Source organism: Symsagittifera roscoffensis, chromosome 2 (genome assembly GCF_963678635.1).
Source record: "Symsagittifera roscoffensis chromosome 2, txSymRosc1.1, whole genome shotgun sequence".
NCBI lineage: Eukaryota > Metazoa > Xenacoelomorpha > Acoela > Convolutidae > Symsagittifera > Symsagittifera roscoffensis.
In genome coordinates, this window is record NC_087063.1 from 59,529,539 (window position 1) to 59,551,969 (window position 22,431).

A 22,431-nucleotide genomic window follows, 5' to 3' on the forward strand; every position below is an offset into this window, starting at 1 on the left:
CCTAGCATCTCAAGTGTTGCTAACATCTGCGGCGTCGCAGCTCCAGCGAAACTCAAGATCCGCGTTTGCCAATGGGACTGAATCCGGGTCAGCACCCGCAACAAGGTGTCCCCTATGATCAGGTGGACCGCCCCCTCAGGCACACGTGGCTGCGTGAGGTATTCCACCCAAGCCGCCTCATGGAAGCAATCTCTCCTGTCTCTCTGCGCCGTGCTCCAGTCCATCCGATTGTGCCTGTGGTATCTGCCTTCCGTATTTTTCTTATCCCGGTCGAGGTATCCCGGTCGAGGTTCGCCTTGTTCCTCTCCCGCTGAGTCCTCTCAAGCTCTCTCTTCATGATACTGAGGTCTGGATACGCTTCACCCGTTTGTTGCGCTCGTGACATCGATGGTATCTTACTCGTGCTCTGGCCTGTAGATCTGACTGATGGTCTGATCGGCAGTGGGAACTCCCCTGCACCATACTCGGTATTGTTACTCAAGCCAGGGTTCCTTGCCAAGTCGAACCCCCTTATTGCTCCATCCACGTTCCAGACAGCCATCTGGTTTGCTCTTGGTTGGATATTCCATCGGTGGTGTAGCCGACCATCAAAACCGCTTCTGTCGCAGACTCCCGGCACTCGCCCTGTTCCTCCAACTGGAGGATGGCATTCAGCATCACTGCCATTCTCTCATCCACTTGAGTGAAATCCAGGTCCCTCAGGCGTCTGTACAACTCATCAAGTGTGGGCTTTTTCAAAGCCGATGGCATGGACTTCCAGAATCGATCTGCCATTTCTGTAACTTCCAGGTGATCTTGAGTATTAACAACTTGAGTTTTACCTGAGCAACTTGAGTTTTACCTTAGCAACTTGAGTTTTACCTTAGCAACTTGAGTTTTACCTTAGCAACTTGAGTATTACTTCTTGAAGCGTCGTTCAATTTGCGTTTTCGTTTAAGGACTTCCTTTCTTCAATTGAATGCAGTTGGGTAGTCAATTTGACTTTACCAAATCAATCTGAAAATAACACCCGACTTTTAGACTAACAGGCTGTGTTCCTAACCTAAAAACCCCCTTAACCACTATAGTTAAAACCCTTTCCTTTTCGTCCTACTAAAATAGTTCAATTGGAAATTTTCTAAAAACATGCAGATTCATTTTATGTTTTAGCACCATCAATCATTTAAAACTTTAATTGTCATGCCAATCACCTTCAAGATTCTTTACCTGTTTTGTACCCCCACACCTAACTCGAGATTCTCCCCTCCTGCCCAGCTCGAGACCACCGTGTAGCCGACTCAGGCAATGCTCAAGTAGTATTTCTTATGAAGATTTACAATTATCTCCGTTTCTGCGAAGACCACGTGTAGGATAGCGTACAATTCCCTTGGGCTCAATTTGCCCCTGTTTGGGTCATACACCGGTATTGAGACCTCCGTTATCCCTCTTTCAATCATGAAGTCTCGTAGTCTTGTTAGTGCCAACATCACGTGTTCGGGATCGATCGCGTTCCTGTCATTGACCCTCGTCACTATGAAGCACAGGTATTTGCAGGGGACTTGTGCTACTGATGGTGGAAGCGCGGCCATTCCTCCCAGTCCCGGTCTCTGTCTAATCAGAAACTCCACGTTCTGGTACTCTCTCTTGAAGTAATTTTCCAGTCTTGATTTGAAACTCATGTCCGCCGTGATACAGATTGCGCTAGTCCTATCTGACAGAATGAAGTCATTATCCGTTATCAGGATATTTTCCGAGTATTCGTTTGGTATTTCAAACTTCGTTTTGAAATTCCGTTCTATGGTAGGCTCGGCCTCCTCCCCATCCAGTTCCAGTCCGCACGTTTTTCTCACTTCCCTGAATTTCTTTATCATTAAATTTTCGGTGTATGTAAGTCCTACCCCCACTCCCCGGACAAAAATATTTATCGACGTCCCCGTCGATGATGCTGGGTCTGAATTATCTGGCGGAATGTCGAGCGGGCTGTCTGTTGCCGTCCAGCCGAAAAGAGGATTCTCCGTTTTCATGTACTTCCCCGCTGATATGTCAACTTGCTGTGTGCTTTGTCCTTCTTCGCTTCCGTTCTTGACATCGCGCATCCATTCTAATATCCTCAGGTGCGTATTCTCCCTCCTCTCTATCTCGCTCTGTTCTAAATCCGTCTCCCGCTCCGGTGTCGAGTAGTCTTCCTTTGGGTAGTGTTCATTATTATCGATGATTTACCATTCACCATCTGCCGCCAGCTCGCCCACACTTATTAGTTCTTTGCCTAGGTCATCGGGCTGTATCTTATCGATCAGGAAATCGTCCCCATACCTGTTATACCTCATGCCTGTGCGTTTGCGATTGCCACTCCTTGTCCCCGCCGGTATTGATAAGTCTGGTTCTGTCCACTTCGGCACCTCACCTTGCTCCGGATCGTTCCAGTCTTCTTCCACAAAAGATTCCGCTTCAGAGTCCGCTTCTATTTTTTCATTGTCATCCAAACTCAAGTTCTCATTGCCATCATTCTTGTCTCTGGTGCCTTTTCCGTTCTCTTCACATGCTGGCTCCACCTGTAGGTACTCTAGTCCCTCCATGTCCTTTGGTATACACCAGTCCTCTGGGGATGGGACATGAGGCTTCAGGTTCTCAAAATGTGCTGCTCGCCCAGTACTCAAGCGATAGAACCGTCCTTGTTCATGTACTTCCGTTATCATGAATGGTCCTCTCGATGTCTTGAGTAGTTTCTTCGTCCCTTTGGGCGGTATAACATTCTGGAAAACCCACACGTACTGGCCCACTTCATATGGCTTCGTCTGAAATATCTTTTCATCATATATCTTGCGCTGTCTCATTTGTGCTTGCGCAGTGTTCCTCCTGCATAGCTCGTTTATTTCCTGCTGTCTCCTGATCGCTTCTTTCACGTAAGCTTCAGGCGACGTCCTCTTCCCCTCATATTCCGGGTAAAAGAATGTCAGGGGCATCGCTCTCTCTTTGCCTGTCAACATCATGAAAGGACTGATGCCCGTTGTTGAGTGTTGAGTACTGTTGTATGCCCCTACGACTTGCGGCAGATATTTATCCCAATCCGTCATGTACCATGAGCAGTATACCCTCAGCATGTTCACCAAAGTTCTATTCTGTCTCTCTACCAGCCCGTTGGTCTGAGGATGGTAAGTCGTTGAGTGTGCTTGAGCAATGTGTAACCTCTTCATTAATTCCTTAGTCAAGTCCCCCACAAAGGCCTTGCCGTTGTCTGACTGAAAAGTCATTGGACAACCATACCTCGATATCCAATGGGTTATCAAGTGGTCACAAGTCTCCTCTGCCGAAGCTGTTTGACACGGCACCGCTTCTGCCAGCTTTGTGAAGTGATCAATTAAAACCAGTATCTGGTTATACCCTGACTCCGTCATACAGATCTTCTGATGGTCTATCTGCACCACTTCATTAAATTCCGAGCTTTCCACCGACTTGAGTGCGAATTTCATCTTCCTTGGGTCTTTCACTTGCAGGCATGCCAGGCATGCATTCACCCACCTCTCACAAGCTTTCCTCAATCCTGGCCAATCGAACCTGTGAAGTATTCTTTGTTACACCTTGTCTATCCCCTGGTGCCCCATTTGGTCGTGCGATCTGAACAGCACCTCTGTCTGATATAATTGCGGTACTATGATGAGGTTGTGTTTGTGTAATATCTTCTCCTCGTCTTTTCTCTTGCATGCTACCACCCCGTCAGCCGTGTGATAGAGTAACTCTTTCCTCTCTTTGTAAAACTGGCTCAGGATCTTGTAGCTGTCTTCTTCAAGTTCCCCTTTCTCCTTGGACCCCATTCGGATCCATTTGGAGAGGTTACTTGTCATCTTGTCATTCTTCTGGGCTCTTATCAGGTCCGACAGCCTATATCTCGCCTTGACATGTTCCTTCAGTGCCATGATCTGCCCATTCATTTCCCCAGGGTTGTGGATGTCGTCATTCAGCTTCACGCATACTATCCTCTTTACTATCTTCATGTCATCTTCTGGCACCAGATTTGTTCTGACATTTGAGTTGCATGATAGTTCCCTGAATGGTTTCCTCGAAACTGCAATTCTTTCATGTTCTTCACCTCCTCGTACTAACTGTACGTCCAAGTTGAAGGTTCCTGAGGACGGATCTTTTTGTAATTCCCTGTCGCGGTGTTCAATCTTTTCTTCTGCCAATATCATGCATAGACTATCTTGATTGTCGCTGCTCTCTTCCGAGTCCTCATCCCACATTTCACACTCCCCGGACAAATTTCCTCCTTCAGTGTTTCCCTCCTCCGTGGACGTGGACCGCTCCCCGGACTCTTGACCTGGTCCCAGGTAATCAGCTTCTTCCTTGAATTCCACTCTCTTTTTCCTAACCCGAGTCTGTTCAAGTATGTCGGCTGGGATTTTTTCAACCAGTGACTGCACCACTTCCTTCCCATCATAGTTAGTCACCTTCGAGGTTTTGCCATCACTAACTATCCCGCTCTTTCGCAGTATTGTGACCTCAGGTTCCTCCTTACCATTTTCTTGGATCACGGGCTTATCATCTGCTAGTTTCTCGAGTAACCTATTTATGTCATCGTCTATTTGTGCCTCTCCCGTCTCCACCTGGTTAAGATCATAGCCTTTTGCTTTGAGCATCTCCCTTACGATCTTTGACTTGAGCATTATTCCTATCGGCATCCCTCGTTTCTTTTTCAAGATTGTTTTCTCTGGGGTTTCTTTTGGTAATTCGGGGTGATCTTCTATTGGTTTGCCTGATTTGTCCAACCATCTCGTGAGTGGAAGACTGTCGTACGTTTCCTTGTCCATGAAGGAGAAGCCATCCTTGATATCAAGTCTATCTGCCTCCCTCTGTTCTTGTCTCTCGTAGAACTCCGTCTTTTTGCTCAAGTTGTCAGCATTTTGATGTTTGTCTCGTGTTCTATGCTCAATTATCATGTTGTATCCGTCCAGGTGAACAATCCACCTCCCAATGTAACTTTGGTCCATTGAGTACGTCTTCAGCCAGCTTAGTGCCCTGTTGTCGACTCGCAGCTTGAATGGCTCGCTGACTAGGTATGCTCTATATTTCTCGACAAAGGTAACCACCGCAAACATCTCCGCTTTCGGTGCCCTGCACTTCATTTCCGTGTCACTTAGGACTTTGCTCCCGTACGCTATTGGTCTCAAGACTGTCTTCCCGTTCCACTCTTGTTCCTGATGGAGAATTCCAGAAATCGCTACTACCGACGCATCCGTATCCAGCACGTACATCCCTTTCTCTTTGACATCCCTAGTACCGGTGCCTCGCACAACTCTTTCTTTATTCTCTGGAATGACTCTTCTGCTGCGTTGTTCCACGTGAACTTTTTGCCCTTGTGTCTCATTAACTGTTGCATCGGATAAACCTTGTCTGCATAGCCTTTGATGAATTCTCTGTAGTAATTTGCAAAACCCAGGAAGCTCATCAATTGCTGTTCCGTTTTTGGCGATTTCCAAGTTAGAACTGCTTCTACTGCGTCTGGATCTGGTCTGATGCCGTGTCAGTCCACCATTCTGCCCAAGTATTTTATCGAAACCTTGAGTTCTCACACTTTGATGGTTTGCACTTTAGCCCCGACCTCTTCATTCGTCAAGTCTCTCAATATGATCTTCCAGTGTGGGTGTCGCTTTTACCACGTCATCCACATAGCACATTACCAGATTGCCGTACTTCTTCGTCACGCCTATCAGCGCGTGTGCCATCAACCGCTGAAATGTGGCAGTAGCATTGCAAAGACCAAACGGCATCCGCTTCCATTGAAACAGACCCAACTCGCAGGTAAACCCTGTCTTGTCCCTGTCCTGCTTCCTGAGTGGTACCTGCCAAAAAGCCGAGCCTAAATCAAGAGTCGTAAACAATTTTGCATCACCTAACTTCGAGAGGCTCTCATCAATCCTAGGTATGGGATAGGCATCCTTCACCGTGACGGAGTTCAGGTATCGAAAGTCACAAGAAAACCTCAACTGGTCGACTTTCTTTTTGGCCATCAATACTCCACACGCCCAAGGTGATTTGGATGGTTCTATCATGTCATACTCTAGTAGCGTTTCAATCTCCTTTCTACACGCATCCGATTTGTGTGGGGTCATGGGCCTCGCCCCCTTTCTGTGCGGTATTGCGTTTTCCTCAAGTTCTATTTCATGCTCAACAAAATTACAACACCCGATGTCTGCCTTATGTCTTGAAAAAACTTCCTCGTTCCGTTCTAGTACGTCCTTGATGGCTTCGAGCTGTTCGTCCGTTAACTTGCCTCTTAAATGTTCAATTTCCGGTAGGACCGGTTTATCACTCTGCATTTCATCTAGTGTGGGCCGTTCCGGGAAATTCGAACAGCTCGATAGTCCATCGTCTGTCTCTGACTTAAGTGACTTTACAAGACCTGATGAACCTTTTGTTTTCTTCAATCGTCTCAAGATACAAATTTTGTCCCTATGATTGGGACAATCAACAACTTCACTTTGTTTATGGTTTTCAGTCATTTCATATCGAGTTTTCACAGGTAAAGCATATCCCAGCTTCCTCCCCCTCCGGATTGTTATTGGTATGTCAAGAGTATTCAACAAGACGCTGTTGCAGAGCCCGCTCTTCGTTATCGAGAAGGATCTTCCTAAAACAGCAGCACTTTGACTATTTGGATTTGGGACTATGCATACCTGCTTGTTGTCACTTAATTTATTGTAATTTTTCATTCGTAAGCTTACGATCGCCGCTTCGCTCGCCTTTAGCCTCATTCTCCTACTCAAGAATACCGGTGCTTTGGTCTCATTTGCCATTATTAAATTTACCGGTTTGATTGCGTACCTCCTATCCGGGTTCCGTATCCTGAACATTGCGTTGTTTAGATCAATCGCTACATCAAAGTTCCTGATGAAACCTCTGCCTAAAATAAATTGATCAGACTCATCTAGTTTTTCTACCACAAGAACGCTCATCCACAGATTACGTTCCCCCAGATTCAGGGCTATTATCGGCATTCTGCCCAACAACCCCAGCGCCCCTTTGTTTGCAGCTGACAACCGTATTCTTGAATCTATCAAATCATTTTTGTTGAAGCCCATTAGCTCCCAAGTCTCGATTGGTATAAAACTCAAGACTGCTCCCGTATCAAGTAACCCACGTAACTGAGTCTTCTTGCCACTTATGTCAAGCGCATGTGCTGTCACATCTGCCTCTGTCCCGATGTGCAATGCATCTTCCTCAAGCATGGCGCAGTGTCCTATCGATCTCACTTTCAACTCTTCTTTTCCCACGTAGATTTGCCCTATTAGATCTTCATCACTTGTTATCATCGTTTTCGTATAGATGTTGATCCCATCTATATTTAGCATCACCTCTTGTGGACCATAAGCTTCTGTGTACCTGGTATCAACTCGTACCGTCTTGCTACCCCCTCTCGTGAGTAGTGCCCTCAATGATCTAGAAGTTGTTTGTGGGCTTATACAACTCAAGTAATCTGCGTACACATCAATGTGCATTATTGTCTGGTCACTTGGTTCGCTCAAGTTTCTCGTTACCTCATGGCCGCCCACAGTGATTATTGACATTATTCTTGCCCCAATCTTTGTTATGCCGAATGGCTTCCCTGTAACCATTTTTACAGTGTTGCAGTTTCCATTTTTTGTCGACCCCGCTACAACCTCTGGTATTGTTTGCGTGCAACTTAATGCTTCGTTCATTTTCTGTCTTTCGATCTCTTGCTTCAGCCGTTGTTCTATTTCTTTCGCTGCCAGGTCCTGTTTCACTTTGTTGATAGCCTCCGCTGCCGCCTTCTCATAATTTATTTCTAGGGCGTTCCTTGCCGTGGCTTCATTTGCACTATTACATTGCGTTACAGCTTTCACTGTTTTCGTCGGCAGTTCCGCACTTGGTTTTTCTAGATTTTTCGTCTCAAATTCACCTTGTCTGTTTCTCTGGTTCTGTACCGCTGCTAACGCCAACTTGTGTTTTGGATGACTCTGATTCTTGACCGCCTCCCAAAACATCGGACATTCCATCCTGAAGTGCCCCTCTTGGTTGCAGAAGAAGCATCTTGCACCTATTTTGATGATCAAGCCACTATAGAACTCGTGTTCCTCCATCTGGCTCATATCTTCCACATCGGGTGCATATCCCAAACTCTTCATGCCCTGTTTGTATGTCGTGCAATCCGCCACATGATGGTCAGCTGACCCGCAGTTCGCGCATGATCTGCGTTTGTCCATGTCATCTCTGGGCTTGTACCATGACGACCTTTGTGGCTGACTCCCCCCTTGCGTATTCCTGTTGTCTGAGTACGAGTATTTCTTGGGTTTCATTAGCATGTATTCTTTTGACTTCTGCCTCATCTCTTCTGGAGTTGGTGCACTGTCTTTCGACAATGTATAGTATGTTGCTAACATCGTCCTCAAGTCATCACTCTTTACCCCATCAATGAACTTTGAGGCGATGCTGAAATTCCTTCGATTGGTAGATTCTTCCTGGTCACTCCTTCTTCTCAAGCCCTCAAGATCATCTAGGAACCTGTCTATCGATTCCTCGTGCCTTCCCTTTTCAAATCGCATCATCGCTTGATGACCCTTCATGCCTGAGCCGAATCGATTTAACAATATTTCGAAGATTTTGTCCGCTGTATCGCGTTCCATCTATATTTAGCATGACCTCGTGTGGACCATAAGCTTCAGTGTACCTATTATCAACACGTACCGACTTGCTGCCCCCTCTCGTGAGTAGTGCCCTGAGCGCTCTGGAAGTCGTTTGTGGACTTATTCCACTCAAGTAGTCTGCATACACGTCAATGTGCATTATCGTCTGGTCGCTCGGCTCGCTCAAGTTTCTGGTTACCTCGTGTCCGCCCACTGTGATTATCGACATTATTCTTGCTCCGATTTTCGATATTCCAAAAGGTTTACCTGTCACCATTTTCACGGTGTTACAATTCCCGGTCTTCATTGAGCCCGTTCTAGCCTCTGGTATTGAGTTCGATCCGGTTAATGCTTCGTTAAAATTCTGTCTTTCGATCTCCAACTTTAGTCGTTCCTCCATTTCTTTCGCAGCCAGATCTTGTTTCACTTTGGCAATTGCTTCCGTCGCCGCTTTCCCATAATTTATCTCTAGAGAGCTTCCGGCCGCGGACTCTAACGCACCGCTAACATGTGTAACAGCTTTCACTGTCTTCGTCGGCAATTCGGTGTTTGGTGCCCCCAAGTTCCTAGATTCAAACTCGTTTTGCCTGTTCCGCTGATTCTGCACCGCCGCTAATGCCAACTTATGTTTGGGGTGATTCTGGTCCTTGACCGCTTCCCAGAACAAGGGACAATCCATTCTGAAGTGCCCCTCTTGGTTGCAGAAGAAGCATCTTGCACCTATTTTGATGATCAAGCCACTATAGAACTCGTGTTCCTCCATCTGGCTCATATCTTCCACATCGGGTGCATATCCCAAACTCTTCATGCCCTGTTTGTATGTCGTGCAATCCGCCACATGATGGTCAGCTGACCCGCAGTTCGCGCATGATCTGCGTTTGTCCATGTCATCTCTGGGCTTGTACCATGACGACCTTTGTGGCTGACTCCCCCCTTGCGTATTCCTGTTGTCTGAGTACGAGTATTTCTTGGGTTTCATTAGCATGTATTCTTTTGACTTCTGCCTCATCTCTTCTGGAGTTGGTGCACTGTCTTTCGACAATGTATAGTATGTTGCTAACATCGTCCTCAAGTCATCACTCTTTACCCCATCAATGAACTTTGAGGCGATGCTGAAATTCCTTCGATTGGTAGATTCTTCCTGGTCACTCCTTCTTCTCAAGCCCTCAAGATCATCTAGGAACCTGTCTATCGATTCCTCGTGCCTTCCCTTTTCAAATCGCATCATCGCTTGATGACCCTTCATGCCTGAGCCGAATCGATTTAACAATATTTCGAAGATTTTGTCCGCTGTATCGCGTTCCTCTTCTTTCTTCGCAACCACGCATTTCAATGCCGTGCCTTCCAGGTTGCTCAGTATCGCTGTGCATGCTTGCCTCTCATCGTTCAAGTTGTCTTGTTTCAAGTGCAACCTCATGACTTCTACCCAAGTGTCAATGCATCCGTCTGAATCATCTTTGAATTATTTTGGTTTCTTGAAAGTTTTCCTGGATTTGTTGCTTCCTCTGTCACTCGAGTCGGTGTTCCTTGTAGCGAAGGCTTCTAGTGTCCTGTTCATCATTTCCCAGGTGCTTGCCCATGTCATGGCATCCGGTCCCACGTTGTTGTGAGTCGTGGAGTCTCCTGGACCACTTGTTGTGTTCGCTGTTCCACTTTTTATAATCGCCTTTGCCCCCACCGGTGCCGTTCTCGCAGCCTCCCGGGGTACTGGTAACGGTGTTAACTGTCGTTTGTTCCTTTGTGGTTCCACGAAGTCAACTCTATTACGTTGTGTCCGCTCCGCCGCTGGCCTGTCTTGTGGTGTTGAATTCCTCAAGATAGCGTCTAACTTTGTCTGTATTGCACTTGAGCTCTCAGCCTGGTCCCTACTCATCGTATCCATTCTCGTTTCCAAACTCCCCAACTGGCTATTCACTATGTCATATCGCTGCTTCATTTCTCGCATGTCTTTTCTGATGTTCTTATCTCGCTCTCCATCAGTGGTGTCTACTTTGTCAGACATCTGCTGAAGCTTTTCCTCTGTTGCTCTCGCTAGATGGAAATAGCTGTCCAGGTACTCATGTTTGTTATTTCTCATTTCCTTCCTTATCACATTTCTATCCTCTTCGCTGTGCTTCAGTTTCTCGTCTATCTGATCTAGCTTCGCCATCAGGTCGCTTAGCTCAAGAGTAGTTGTTCCATTGTCCGTTGTTGTCCTGTAGTCGGTCGCTGGTCCCGGTTTTTTCTGATCCTCGTTTTGGTCGGTCTCTGTCGTTCTCGTGGATACTGTTCCGAATGTTTTGCTTTTCTCGGCTTTCGTCTCCTCCACTGCTGCGTCTCTCGATTTCATTCCGACCATCATCGCCAATCTTTCATTCAAAGACGTTCTCTTTGCTTGAGACTCCTCCTTCACCGTTTCTGGGGTGTTGCCTGTTGTGTCTTCCACGTTGTCTATCGGTGAGAACTCCATGGGCATCGGATTAGGTTCTTCCGCATTGGGCATCGGAGTTGACTCCGTCGTTTTCTTTCCCACTTCATCCACACTTTGATCCGGTGTCTCTAGTTCAATCTCGATGGTGGGTTCTACTCGTTCCCCTTCCGTGCCCTCTTTTGCTCTGTTCTCCGTAGTACTCCTCGTGTTGACCATACTAACTGAAAAGTTCTTCTTTGTTACCTTCGGACCCATTGATGTTGTTTTACGTATCGACGAGTTATATTTTGTCTTCGCTTCAGTAGATCTTTTTTCAGCTACCGGTAGCCCGCTCCGCCTCATTAATTTTATTTACAATTGTTTCTATTTACAGTTTTACTATCTACAAAATTCTACTCTAAGGTTAAAACCTCTTTTGACAAAATTTTATAAGAAGAAGTTTACAATTTGCTAAAAACAACGTTTCCTGAGCTTTTGAAAATTCTATATGTTAGGATTGGATAGAAAATTTGATTTTGCAATTGGTTACTTCAACCTGACTTAGTACTCTTTTAGTACCCCCTTCTTTATACTGTTCCAAGACTTTCTCTCTACTGTCCCAAGACTATTCAGTGTTGTCCCAGTACTTCTTGTTAGTGTCCCAAGACCACTGTCCCAAGACCCTTGCCCTAAGACTACTGTCCCAAGACTACTGTCCCAAGACTACTGTCCCACGACTAGTGTCCCAAGACCACTGTCCCAAGACTACTGTCCCAAGACTAGTGTCCCAAGACTACAGTCCCAAGACTAGTGTCCCAAGACTACTGTCCCAAGACCACTGTCCCAAGACTACTGTCCCAAGACTACTGTCCCAAGACTACTGTCCCAAGACTACTGTCCCAAGACCACTGTCCCAAGATCACTGTCCCAAGACCACTGTCCCAAGACTACTGTCCCAAGACCACTGTCCCAAGACCACTGTCCCAAGACCAGTGTTCCAAGACTACTGTCCCAAGACCACTGTCCCAAGACCAGTGTCCCAAGACCACTGTCCCAAGACTACTGTCCCAAGACTAGTGTCCCAAGACTGTTTCGTACCAAGACTGCTCTGGTCCAAGACTGTCCCAAGACTGCTCTGGTCCAAGACTGTCTTAAGACTGCACCGTCCCAAGACTGTCCCAAGACTGCTCTGTCCCGAGACTGTCCAAAGACCGCGTTGCTCCAAGACTGTCCCCAGACTGCAATGTCCCAAGACTACTTCGGTACTGTCCCAAGACTTGTCACTGAGTGTCTGGATATAGGATCTCTTCTTCTTCGGTTTAGGGACTCTTGAACCACTGTACCGTTTACCACCACTTGAGCTCTAGTAAAAATTTTCCCAAAATCCCTATTTTAATGGCCAAAACCCAAATACTGACCCCCCTGTATTTATCTACCTCTCGATGTTGCAGGCTATTTGAAACCCTAAATTCCCCGCAGGTATCTTGTGATCACCTGTTCGTTAAAATACCAAAAACAAATTTTCACCAAAACGTAAAAATTTAAACAGGAAAAATTTCAAAAACAGAGAGATGAATTCACCTAAAATTCAAGGTTGACAGATGTCAATCTTTGTCCGAAAAAATGTCTGGTATCCGATTGCCACGCGTTTTCCTCCCCCCTGCTTGCGAACTTATGGGGTATCACAAAAACTGTCTATTTCCGTTCCCCCCTACCGATCCGACCAGGGTACCTACCTTAACCTGATGTTAAAATTGGATATCCGCTTCTTCTAACCAACGCGTGTAAGTATCTAATGTAACTAAATCGACGATGCCGAACAATTAGTTACTCTAATGTGTCTCCCCTTTTTACAATTTATAACCGCTAACCTCTAACCTAACCAGCCCCCTTCTAACCTCCCCCCTCTTTAGCCCCCCTCTTAAGCCGAAAAATCCCTTAAACGCCGGGTGCTAAACCTCTCTAGAGAAAACCGTAGACCTGTTTCCAGGACTGCTTGTGTAAAAACTTCCTCAAAACAGTGGGGCTCCGCTTATCCAATTTTACACTTATCTCCTATAATGTAATGTGGATTTTAACGATACCCGTTTGCCCAACTTGAGAACACCCCTGTGCGTCCTCTTGTTGTGATCCCGTGCTGGTTGTCTCCATTGACGTGCACTGCACTTGACAGCAGCACCACCTTCCCACTTGGCTGGTCACCTCTTCCAGTCAAGTTTCCTAGCGGTTCAGCTCAGTCCCTCTGAACCACTTTCCCACTCGGCTGGTCACGTCTTCCAGTCAAGTCTCCTAGTGGTCCGGTTCGGTCCTTGTGAACCACTTTCCCACTTAGCTGGTCACCCTTTCCAGTCAAGTCTCCTAGTGGTCTGGCTAGGTTGCAATCTATCTGAAAACCCTTAACAACGCCCCCCACTTGGGCACCTTATTGAAGTCACTGGTTTAGATTGCTAGATTGATCGAAACGATCGGTCTTATAAAACAGTATGGGTATACTATTTAATTAATATAAAGGTTTGATCCAAATGATCTGGTATGAAAGTCACTGTCTTTTTTGTTTTATGGTTTTTGTTCCTTTTTCTACACTTTTTTCTGGTTTTTGTTTCACTTTTTGTCTTTTTGCTCGTGTTTTTGTCCCCCTAGTCACCCCCCTTTCTCGGTTAGCTAGGCCTCGTTCGGAATTTTTCTCAAGTTTTCTTAAAAAACTATCACGGTAGAACCGGAAGGTTTACACGTTCCCGCAGAACCGTACCACCGGTACTCTAGAATGGGCATGCAGCCCGGAGCTGTGTCAAGTGGGTTCGACTCCGTAGTCATGATGTCGTAAAAACACCCAGGAGCGCCATAAAAACACTATGTAACAGTCGCCTACTTCGGTCACATATGAGGCTTAAAAAAATTGGCCCTATAACCATTGGCTCAAGAGTCAGGGACACTATCTCTTGTGTTTTTCTACCTCAAGAACGGTCGGAGCCAATTCGGTTCGCTTGCGACATGAGACTAGAACCCGTTACAGCTTAAAGGCTACTACCAAAATATCCCCCACTCTAGAAAATAAGAACGTTCCCATACTTAGGTCTCAAAATACCCAAAATACACGAACGCCGTTAAAAACAGGGTCGGAACAATCCGTTAAGTTACTTTTTATAGGACAGTGGAACCTTGATCCATTTCAGATGGATCAACCTAAAACTCGCCTTATCTCAACATAACAATCATAAAACACACTCGAGAAAACTAAATTTGGAACTCACATGTCGACGCACTCGAGTACAAGGAGTAATTAAATTGATGAGCAACTCGAGAATTAAATAAGATAACTTGATAAGTTCACTACTAATCAGTTTTAATTACAGAAATAAGTTTAGACTCTAGAATTGAAGTTTTAGTCTGAACCATTGGGACACTCCAGCTGTCCACCTTTCCGTTGAAGGTTCACTCTGGTTCAGTTTGAATAATTGCTCTCTTCTCTCGTGAGTATCTCGCCTCCTATTGCAGGATAAGACGGCTCTACTCGTGTCTTATTTTGTATCTGGAAATTGCGAATAGCAATTTCCTGCTGTTTTCTTAAGTAATTTCCCGCAATTGTAAATTCGGTCGTTCTGATTTTTCACTTTGTGTTTTCAGTTGTTGCGAGAAAACTGAGCATGACAGGCTCCATTCGAAATTTTGAAAAATAAAACTTCACTCCAAAATCACGTATTTTCGTGTCCCTCAAGGTCAAACTTCCAGATATGACCGACTGGCACACAGTCTGTGCGTGTGTTTTGTATCAATATTTACGCTATATTTGTAATATAATTATGACATACCAACCCGTTTTTAAAATTCACTTTAATTCGCAATTAATGTTTATTCATAACTCTCCCTGCGCCTAGCCTGTGTTAGTTTGCCATTTATCTATTTCATATATCCAGATTGTCATGGAATCAGTTCTGTAGCTGAGATGTCAGGGGACAGAGTTCTGTCAGTTTTGTCAGAGGTTCAAGATCGTCTGGCTATGACAAAAAGTTATGCACTGGGGAATTCATCTATGTCACAAATTGGACATGACGATGTAAGAGCGTCTTTTTTCTTGGTATGTGCGGAATTGATAAGGGATTGGGAGAGTTACCCTTAAGGTTCCTTTTTCAGAATTAATTTTTTTGCACCTGTGCCCCATAATCTAGGGTCGGTAATATTCGTCATATTTTGTCATGATAAATGATAATCTACTTCTTTTAGCTGATAGTTGATCTTCTGGGCGAACAAATCAGCTGCCCCGAGTTAACTTTGGAAAACCAGAGAGCTGTTCTGCAATACTATCTCTACACCTGTTTGTATATTATCTGCAATTGATTTGTATCGTCTAAATCTGTATTAGAATTTATATATTTGACTTTAGGTGCTTTTTGGGGTTTCTCGGATCTGGTTTCCAGACTGATAGAGTTCAAAGCTGGCGAGTAATTCAATTTATAAATATACAGAATTTGTGAAGTCAATATTTGTTTATACTTATTTTAGATGTAAATTTTCAAAATGCTGCCACTCGATGGACACCTCTGCATGCAGCGGTTTTCCAAGAACATTCTAAGGTGAGTCAATGTTGCGCGTCAAATTTTCAAGTCATTTGCCTCCAGTGCTTTTACTGTTGAATTGTTCAAGCTACTAACTGCTTTTGAGGTAGAAGAGAAAGAAGTATTTGTCACTTATATAAGTCATGATGAATTTTTAATCATAAAAGAACAAATGATTGTCACTTATGTAGGTCGTGATGATTTTTTCCAGGAGGAATTCTTAAAATTTGCTCGCGCCCAGGTTTGTTTTTTCGCGGTTTGACTTGAGTTTTTTTAATCCTGAGCTCACATCCTCCGTTAAAAGGAAAGCAAACTACACTATCAAAGGTCACTAAAAATTTGAATGACTAACTTTCAGCGAGTTGTATAAAAAATCTAATGATTCAGTTTTCTCCAAATGGTATAAATTGAAGAAACATAGTGCCAATCATAAATAACTCATTGCCCACATGGATGCCTGACCGAGCCTTCAACAAGGAGAGCACCAATCTGATCATCGACCTCTTCTTTTCGGCTGCCACCTATGTACTGTTCAAAACCTTCATCCGGATGTTGGCTGCGAAAACGGCCAGTTTCGATTCCATAGCTAAACCGTCAACTTGGGCCTTCTATCCCCCCGCACTTGCAACACGAAATTTTTCACGGCCAAAGCCATCAACTCGACGAATGTCGCTTTGTCGAACTCTGGGGGTTCTTGTACAAAATGTCAGCAGCCATCGCAATAAACTCGTCAAATGGAACGTTGGTGTACAGGATTTCGACGTCAAAAGAAATCAGCACCTCATCTTCATCCAAGACAACCTCACACAAACGTTCCTTGATCGGTAACGTGGAACACTCAATCTTGGCTTAGTCAATGTCCTCAAGAAACCGAGAAAGGAAATTGGTGAGACTCTCATACACGTTTCCTGGGAGTGAAAGAACGGGTGTGAGAGGAGTGCCATCCTTATGAACTTTGGCAAGCCCATACAACCGAGCAGGTTGAACGCCACAGCTTGTAATCTTCTGCAAAACCTCATGAGAGATTTCGCCATTGCGATGAAGCCGCTGCAACGCTCAATTGAACTTCTTTTCCGTCTTCAGCATAATACGATCAGTCGACTTCACTTCCGTAAACTGGGGACCGGAAGTGACGGTATCTAGTTTCTCATAGTAGTCAGTGTTGCTCAAAATAGAGAAATTAAGGGCAGAAAAATGCAGATCCGGGCGAGTCTTCTTTGCTCAATTGAACTTCTTTTCCGTCTTCAGCATAATACGATCAGTCGACTTCACTTCCGTAAACTGGGGACCGGAAGTGACGGTATCTAGTTTCTCATAGTAGTCAGTGTTGCTCAAAATAGAGAAATTAAGGGCAGAAAAATGCAGATCCGGGCGAGTCTTCTTTGCTCAATTGAACTTCTTTTCCGTCTTCAGCATAATACGATCAGTCGACTTCACTTCCGTAAACTGGGGACCGGAAGTGACAGTATCTAGTTTCTCATAGTAGTCAGTGTTGCTCAAAATAGAGAAATTAAGGACAGAAAAATGCAGATCCGGGCGAGTCTTCTTTGCTCAATTGAACTTCTTTTCCGTCTTCAGCATAATACGATCAGTCGACTTCACTTCCGTAAACTGGGAACCGGAAGTGACAGTATCTAGTTTCTCATAGTAGTCAGTGTTGCTCAAAATAGATAAATTAAGGGCAGAAAAATGCAGATCCGGGCGAGTCTTCTTTGCTCAATTGAACTTCTTTTCCGTCTTCAGCATAATACGATCAGTCGACTTCACTTCCGTAAACTGGGGACCGGAAGTGACGGTATCTAGTTTCTCATAGTAGTCAGTGTTGCTCAAAATAGAGAAATTAAGGGCAGAAAAATGCAGATCCGGGCGAGTCTTCTTTGCTCAATTGAACTTCTTTTCCGTCTTCAGCATAATACGATCAGTCGACTTCACTTCCGTAAACTGGGGACCGGAAGTGACAGTATCTAGTTTCTCATAGTAGTCAGTGTTGCTCAAAATAGAGAAATTAAGGGCAGAAAAATGCAGATCCGGGCGAGTCTTCTTTGCTCAATTGAACTTCTTTTCCGTCTTCAGCATAATACGATCAGTCGACTTCACTTCCGTAAACTGGGGACCGGAAGTGGCAGTATCTAGTTTCTCATAGTAGTCAGTGTTGCTCAAAATAGAGAAATTAAGGGCAGAAAAATGCAGATCCGGGCGAGTCTTCTTTGCTCAATTGAACTTCTTTTCCGTCTTCAGCATAATACGATCAGTCGACTTCACTTCCGTAAACTGGGGACCGGAAGTGACAGTATCTAGTTTCTCATAGTAGTCAGTGTTGCTCAAAATAGAGAAATTAAGGGCAGAAAAATGCAGATCCGGGCGAGTCTTCTTTGCTCAATTGAACTTCTTTTCCGTCTTCAGCATAATACGATCAGTCGACTTCACTTCCGTAAACTGGGGACCGGAAGTGACGGTATCTAGTTTCTCATAGTAGTCAGTGTTGCTCAAAATAGAGAAATTAAGGGCAGAAAAATGCAGATCCGGGCGAGTCTTCTTTGCTCAATTGAACTTCTTTTCCGTCTTCAGCATAATACGATCAGTCGACTTCACTTCCGTAAACTGGGGACCGGAAGTGACAGTATCTAGTTTCTCATAGTAGTCAGTGTTGCTCAAAATAGAGAAATTAAGGGCAGAAAAATGCAGATCCGGGCGAGTCTTCTTTGCTCAATTGAACTTCTTTTCCGTCTTCAGCATAATACGATCAGTCGACTTCACTTCCGTAAACTGGGGACCGGAAGTGACAGTATCTAGTTTCTCATAGTAGTCAGTGTTGCTCAAAATAGAGAAATTCAGGGCAGAAAAATGCAGATCCGGGCGAGTCTTCTTTGCCACCGAAAGATACCAAATCGCAGCAGCATTCGTTTTGTTCAGTACATCGGTGTAAACCTCTCCTAAGGAGCTCAAGCAACTCAAAATCTTCCCAAAAAGACAGCTCACTAAATCCGTCTCCGCCAGGATTCTTAGGACCTAAAGATAAGAGGCCCACAACAAAGTCTGGAACGTGGACGGCCTTAGGAACCCGAATAGTGGGACCCCTCGGCCTCAAGGGGCGCTCCTGCTCCGCCGACAGTGGAGTTTCAATTAATGCTTCTCCGTCTGCTGTTTTCTCAATTGTAGAACTCCTCGTCTGGAGTGGTGAGAAATCGAAGGAATCAGCTTGGCTGGACTGAACGATTTTCATCAAGCTCACTAATATGTTGCTCTTAATTGATATGAGCTTTGGCCAGCCCCCTCCGTAGCAATCTTCTCTGGAAAGTTGCGATTAATCCGCTCATCATAACAACCATTCTCTGGGGTCCGGAACAGCTAGAACCTTGGAATGTAGTCGTTATCAAGGCACTTCTTCAGAAAATTGGTACGTAGACTCGTGTCCAGCAGCTTCACTCTCCTACGCCAACACGCGGCAAAAACTCCGTCACTTCAAAAGTCGACAAGAGAGGAACATTGATAAGGCTGATAGTAGAAAAAACAGGGATCAATATTAATAATCTATTCGAAAACGTTTTCGGCTTCACGCCATCATCAGTCTAAAAACAGTACGAAATAATAAATGTTGTGTAGATGTCGGTTTTGTTGTTCTTTAACATTTTTCCAACCAGCTAGGTTAATTATGGTGTCGGTTTAACAGTTATATGCTCGTAATAGTTCTGATAGAGTGGACTGTTGTATAGTGTTATTTAGTTCATATTTGCAAGCTGTCAATCAACTGTCACTCTTGATACGAAAGTAATTTATTAGCTGGTGTTTGTCCTTGGAACAAGTCTGTCACCCTTGGATACTCTTTACAACCACTCTCTATGCTAACTTTGTAAGATTAAGTTGACTATCTTTGTATTGGAATTCACAATTGGACGACTAGCGTTTTCTCACTCCCGACATGGCGCAGCCAGCAGTCTCAGGTGGGGGGAAGAATCCACTGGGTATCACCGGATTTTGGCCAGCGAAATTTACGGAACCGCCTATGATGTGGGAATTCTGGATTAACCGATTCCAATGGGGAATGGTAGCTAAGCACTCAATAGACCCGAAGAACTACTATTACGCAGTGACTCTCACAGCCGCCCAAGTTACTGCTTTGCCCGCGGAAGTAGATGGTAAGAATCGACTGGAGTCAGAACAAGTACTAATTTCAAATCTGTATTTGTGTCTGGGGGAAAAGGGGCAAGACGAACTTCACAAAAGACGACCGCATCTGGATCTCTCGACGTTTCGTTACCCACGGATGATAGACTCACTGGAAACGGAATTCAAGAAAGAAAGAAATGAGACATACCAGCTTCTCTCTCGGAAACAGTTTATTAACGAAAGTTTGGAGCAATTCCATTCCGTACTAAGCGGACTGGCGGCGCGATGCAATTTTGGAACACTGGAGGACCGGATACTAAGGGATGTATTCATTGTCAATATGAATAACCGTGAAGCACAAAAAGAACTATGCAGGTCAACAAAAACACCGGAGGAGGTTTACCGGATAGCTCTCTCGTGCTTCATCCTATGTTGCCACGGGATCGGTGGGAGCCTCCTGCTTCATCCTATGTTGCCACGGGATCGGTGGGAGCCCAAGGATTGTCATCAGGAGGCGGCGGAATCCAGATCAAATCTGAACCAGTCGTAATAATCGGTGGAGGATATCATAACAATCGCGCTAGGGGCCGGGGCTCATACCAAGGGCGAGGATCAAATCGAGGTGGAAATTTTTCTCATAACAATCGATGCTACAACTGCGACCAACAAAATTTCGCAAGAGAACGTTTGGACAGATGTCCCGCAAAAGGAGTTACATGCAATTTTTGTCATAAAATTGGACATTTCGAACGTACCTGTAGGGGGAAGCGTGGAAATCATTGAGGACGGGGAGCTGTAGGGATGATACGTGAGAATGTTGACGATACACACCTGGAAAATTCGGTGGATGAAGAAGCGTCGCAACATGCAAGTTCCATTGGATGGGTTGATAAGAATCCAGTGGTATATTCGTGGGACTCAAGCAGTTCAGACGGGGATTATATGGTAATGGCGATCAAACATAAGCGATTCACGTAATTAAAAGTCGCTGGGGAACAGTTGCCGATTAAAGTAAATGGGAATTCTACTCGTGTGTGGATTGAAAGCGGGTCTCCGATTTCAATCTTCACCATCGGGGAATCGCGCAAAACCTTGGAAGCCTCGTGAATAAAGCTGGATAACCTTTCGGAAGAGGACAATGCATTTCGGGATTATGGGAACAATCCATTGCAGATGATTGGAGACGATTATCGATGGCTGTAACGATACAATCCAATGGCTGGAAGATAAACGCAAGAATAAAAGTAATTGGAGGAAATCGCCCATCGATAATTGGACGAGATTTGATGCCTCTTCTAGGATTACAGTTGGTGCAGCAATCACCAGGGGATCAGATAATGTCCATTGGGGAAGTGAATCAGGACAAACTGGAACCAGAGGGGGAGTTGGATTCTTGGCAAACCTATTTCAGTGGTAGGGAAAATAAGAAATTACAAAGTGCAAGCAGAATTTTTTGAAAACCTCACCCCAGTCCAACAGAAAGGACGTTAAGTTCCCATTTCATTACAAGAAAAAGTGGATACTGAAATCGATAAACTATTGAAACAGGGTCATATCGGAAAACTGACAGAATGCTCGGATAAATATTTTGTGTCCCCAATAGTAATAACAGTAAAGAAAGATGGGTCCGTAAAACTTCCGCTCGAGTCAAGGGAATTAAATAAACAAGTGCATAAGAACAAATATTAAATGCCGAACATTGAAGAATTAATGGACACAGTGGGACAAACGATTAACGAAAAAAAAATCAGGGGACATATATTTTACCACGATGGATCTGACATACGCATATGGCCAATTGTCGTTAAGCGCTGAGACAAGTGTACAATGTAATTTCTCTCTTCGGAGGTCGATCGACGGGTACGTACCGGTTTAAGACCGGGTTCTACGGGTTGACTACAATGCCAGCAGAATTCCAACGCGCAATGGATTGTATACTCGCAGAATATCCGCAGGCGCACGCGTTCATCGACGATATTTTGGTCGCAACCAATGGAACCGCGATTGACCATATAGCAACGGTAGAGAAAATTCTAAAAAATGGATCGCGAAAATATGTCCCTAAAACTAACGAAATGCAAGTTCGCCCAACGGGAATGCGAGTGGCTAGGTCACGAAATAACATCCACTGGAATAACTCCAATGGTAAGAAAAACAGAGCCAATAGAAGCGCTAACGCCGCCGCGAACTCTGTCGCAATTGAAATCATTCATGGGGTCAATACACAGCCTGCATGGATTGCCGATTATGACAGCGTTAGCTGAATCATCCGCGCCGCTGCGACCTCTATTAAGTAAAAGTAATGAATACATCTGGACCCCCGAATGCAAGAATGCGTTCGAAAAATCTTAAGAAACAAGTGTCGAATATTGTCGAACTACGACATTTTGATATCCACAAGGACATTCGTATAGTGTGCGATGCAAGTCATAACGGGCTCGGTGCCGTATTGGAGCAGTTAGTACCGGAAGGGTGGCGCCCGATCTCATTTGCCTCGCGATATCTTAACGAAGCGGAAAACAAATATTCAACAAACGAACTGGAGATGTTGGCAGTTGTGTGGGGGGCTGAATATCTTCGAAATTACATATTGGGCCGGAATTTTTTAATTGTCACTGATCACAAAGCGCTAATATATCTTTTGAATGGTAATAGTAAGAAAAACAAGACGATGTTTAGCCGCTTAACGCGCTGGTTAGATCGGCTTATTCCCTTTGATTTTCGAATTGAACATAAACCAGGGGCGAAAATCGGATAAGCGGAC

General features: G+C 44.8%; 1 protein-coding gene across 3 annotated transcripts in view; it reads left to right on the forward strand.

Annotated features, from left to right (window-relative positions):
* LOC134840088 (ankyrin repeat domain-containing protein 50-like) overlaps window positions 1–22,431 on the forward strand; it is a 142,243-nt gene that overhangs the window by 96,195 nt on the left and 23,617 nt on the right. For 2 of the 3 annotated variants that reach the window (XM_063855777.1, XM_063855780.1), the window contains exons 2-5: window positions 14,920–15,082; window positions 15,229–15,319; window positions 15,389–15,442; window positions 15,508–15,578. In XM_063855777.1, coding sequence (XP_063711847.1) covers window positions 14,951–15,082; window positions 15,229–15,319; window positions 15,389–15,442; window positions 15,508–15,578 — 348 coding nt within the window. In that variant the 5' untranslated portion in view covers window positions 14,920–14,950. The remainder of the gene's footprint in view (window positions 1–14,919; window positions 15,083–15,228; window positions 15,320–15,388; window positions 15,443–15,507; window positions 15,579–22,431) is intronic. The other variant, XM_063855778.1, reaches the window with a different exon arrangement.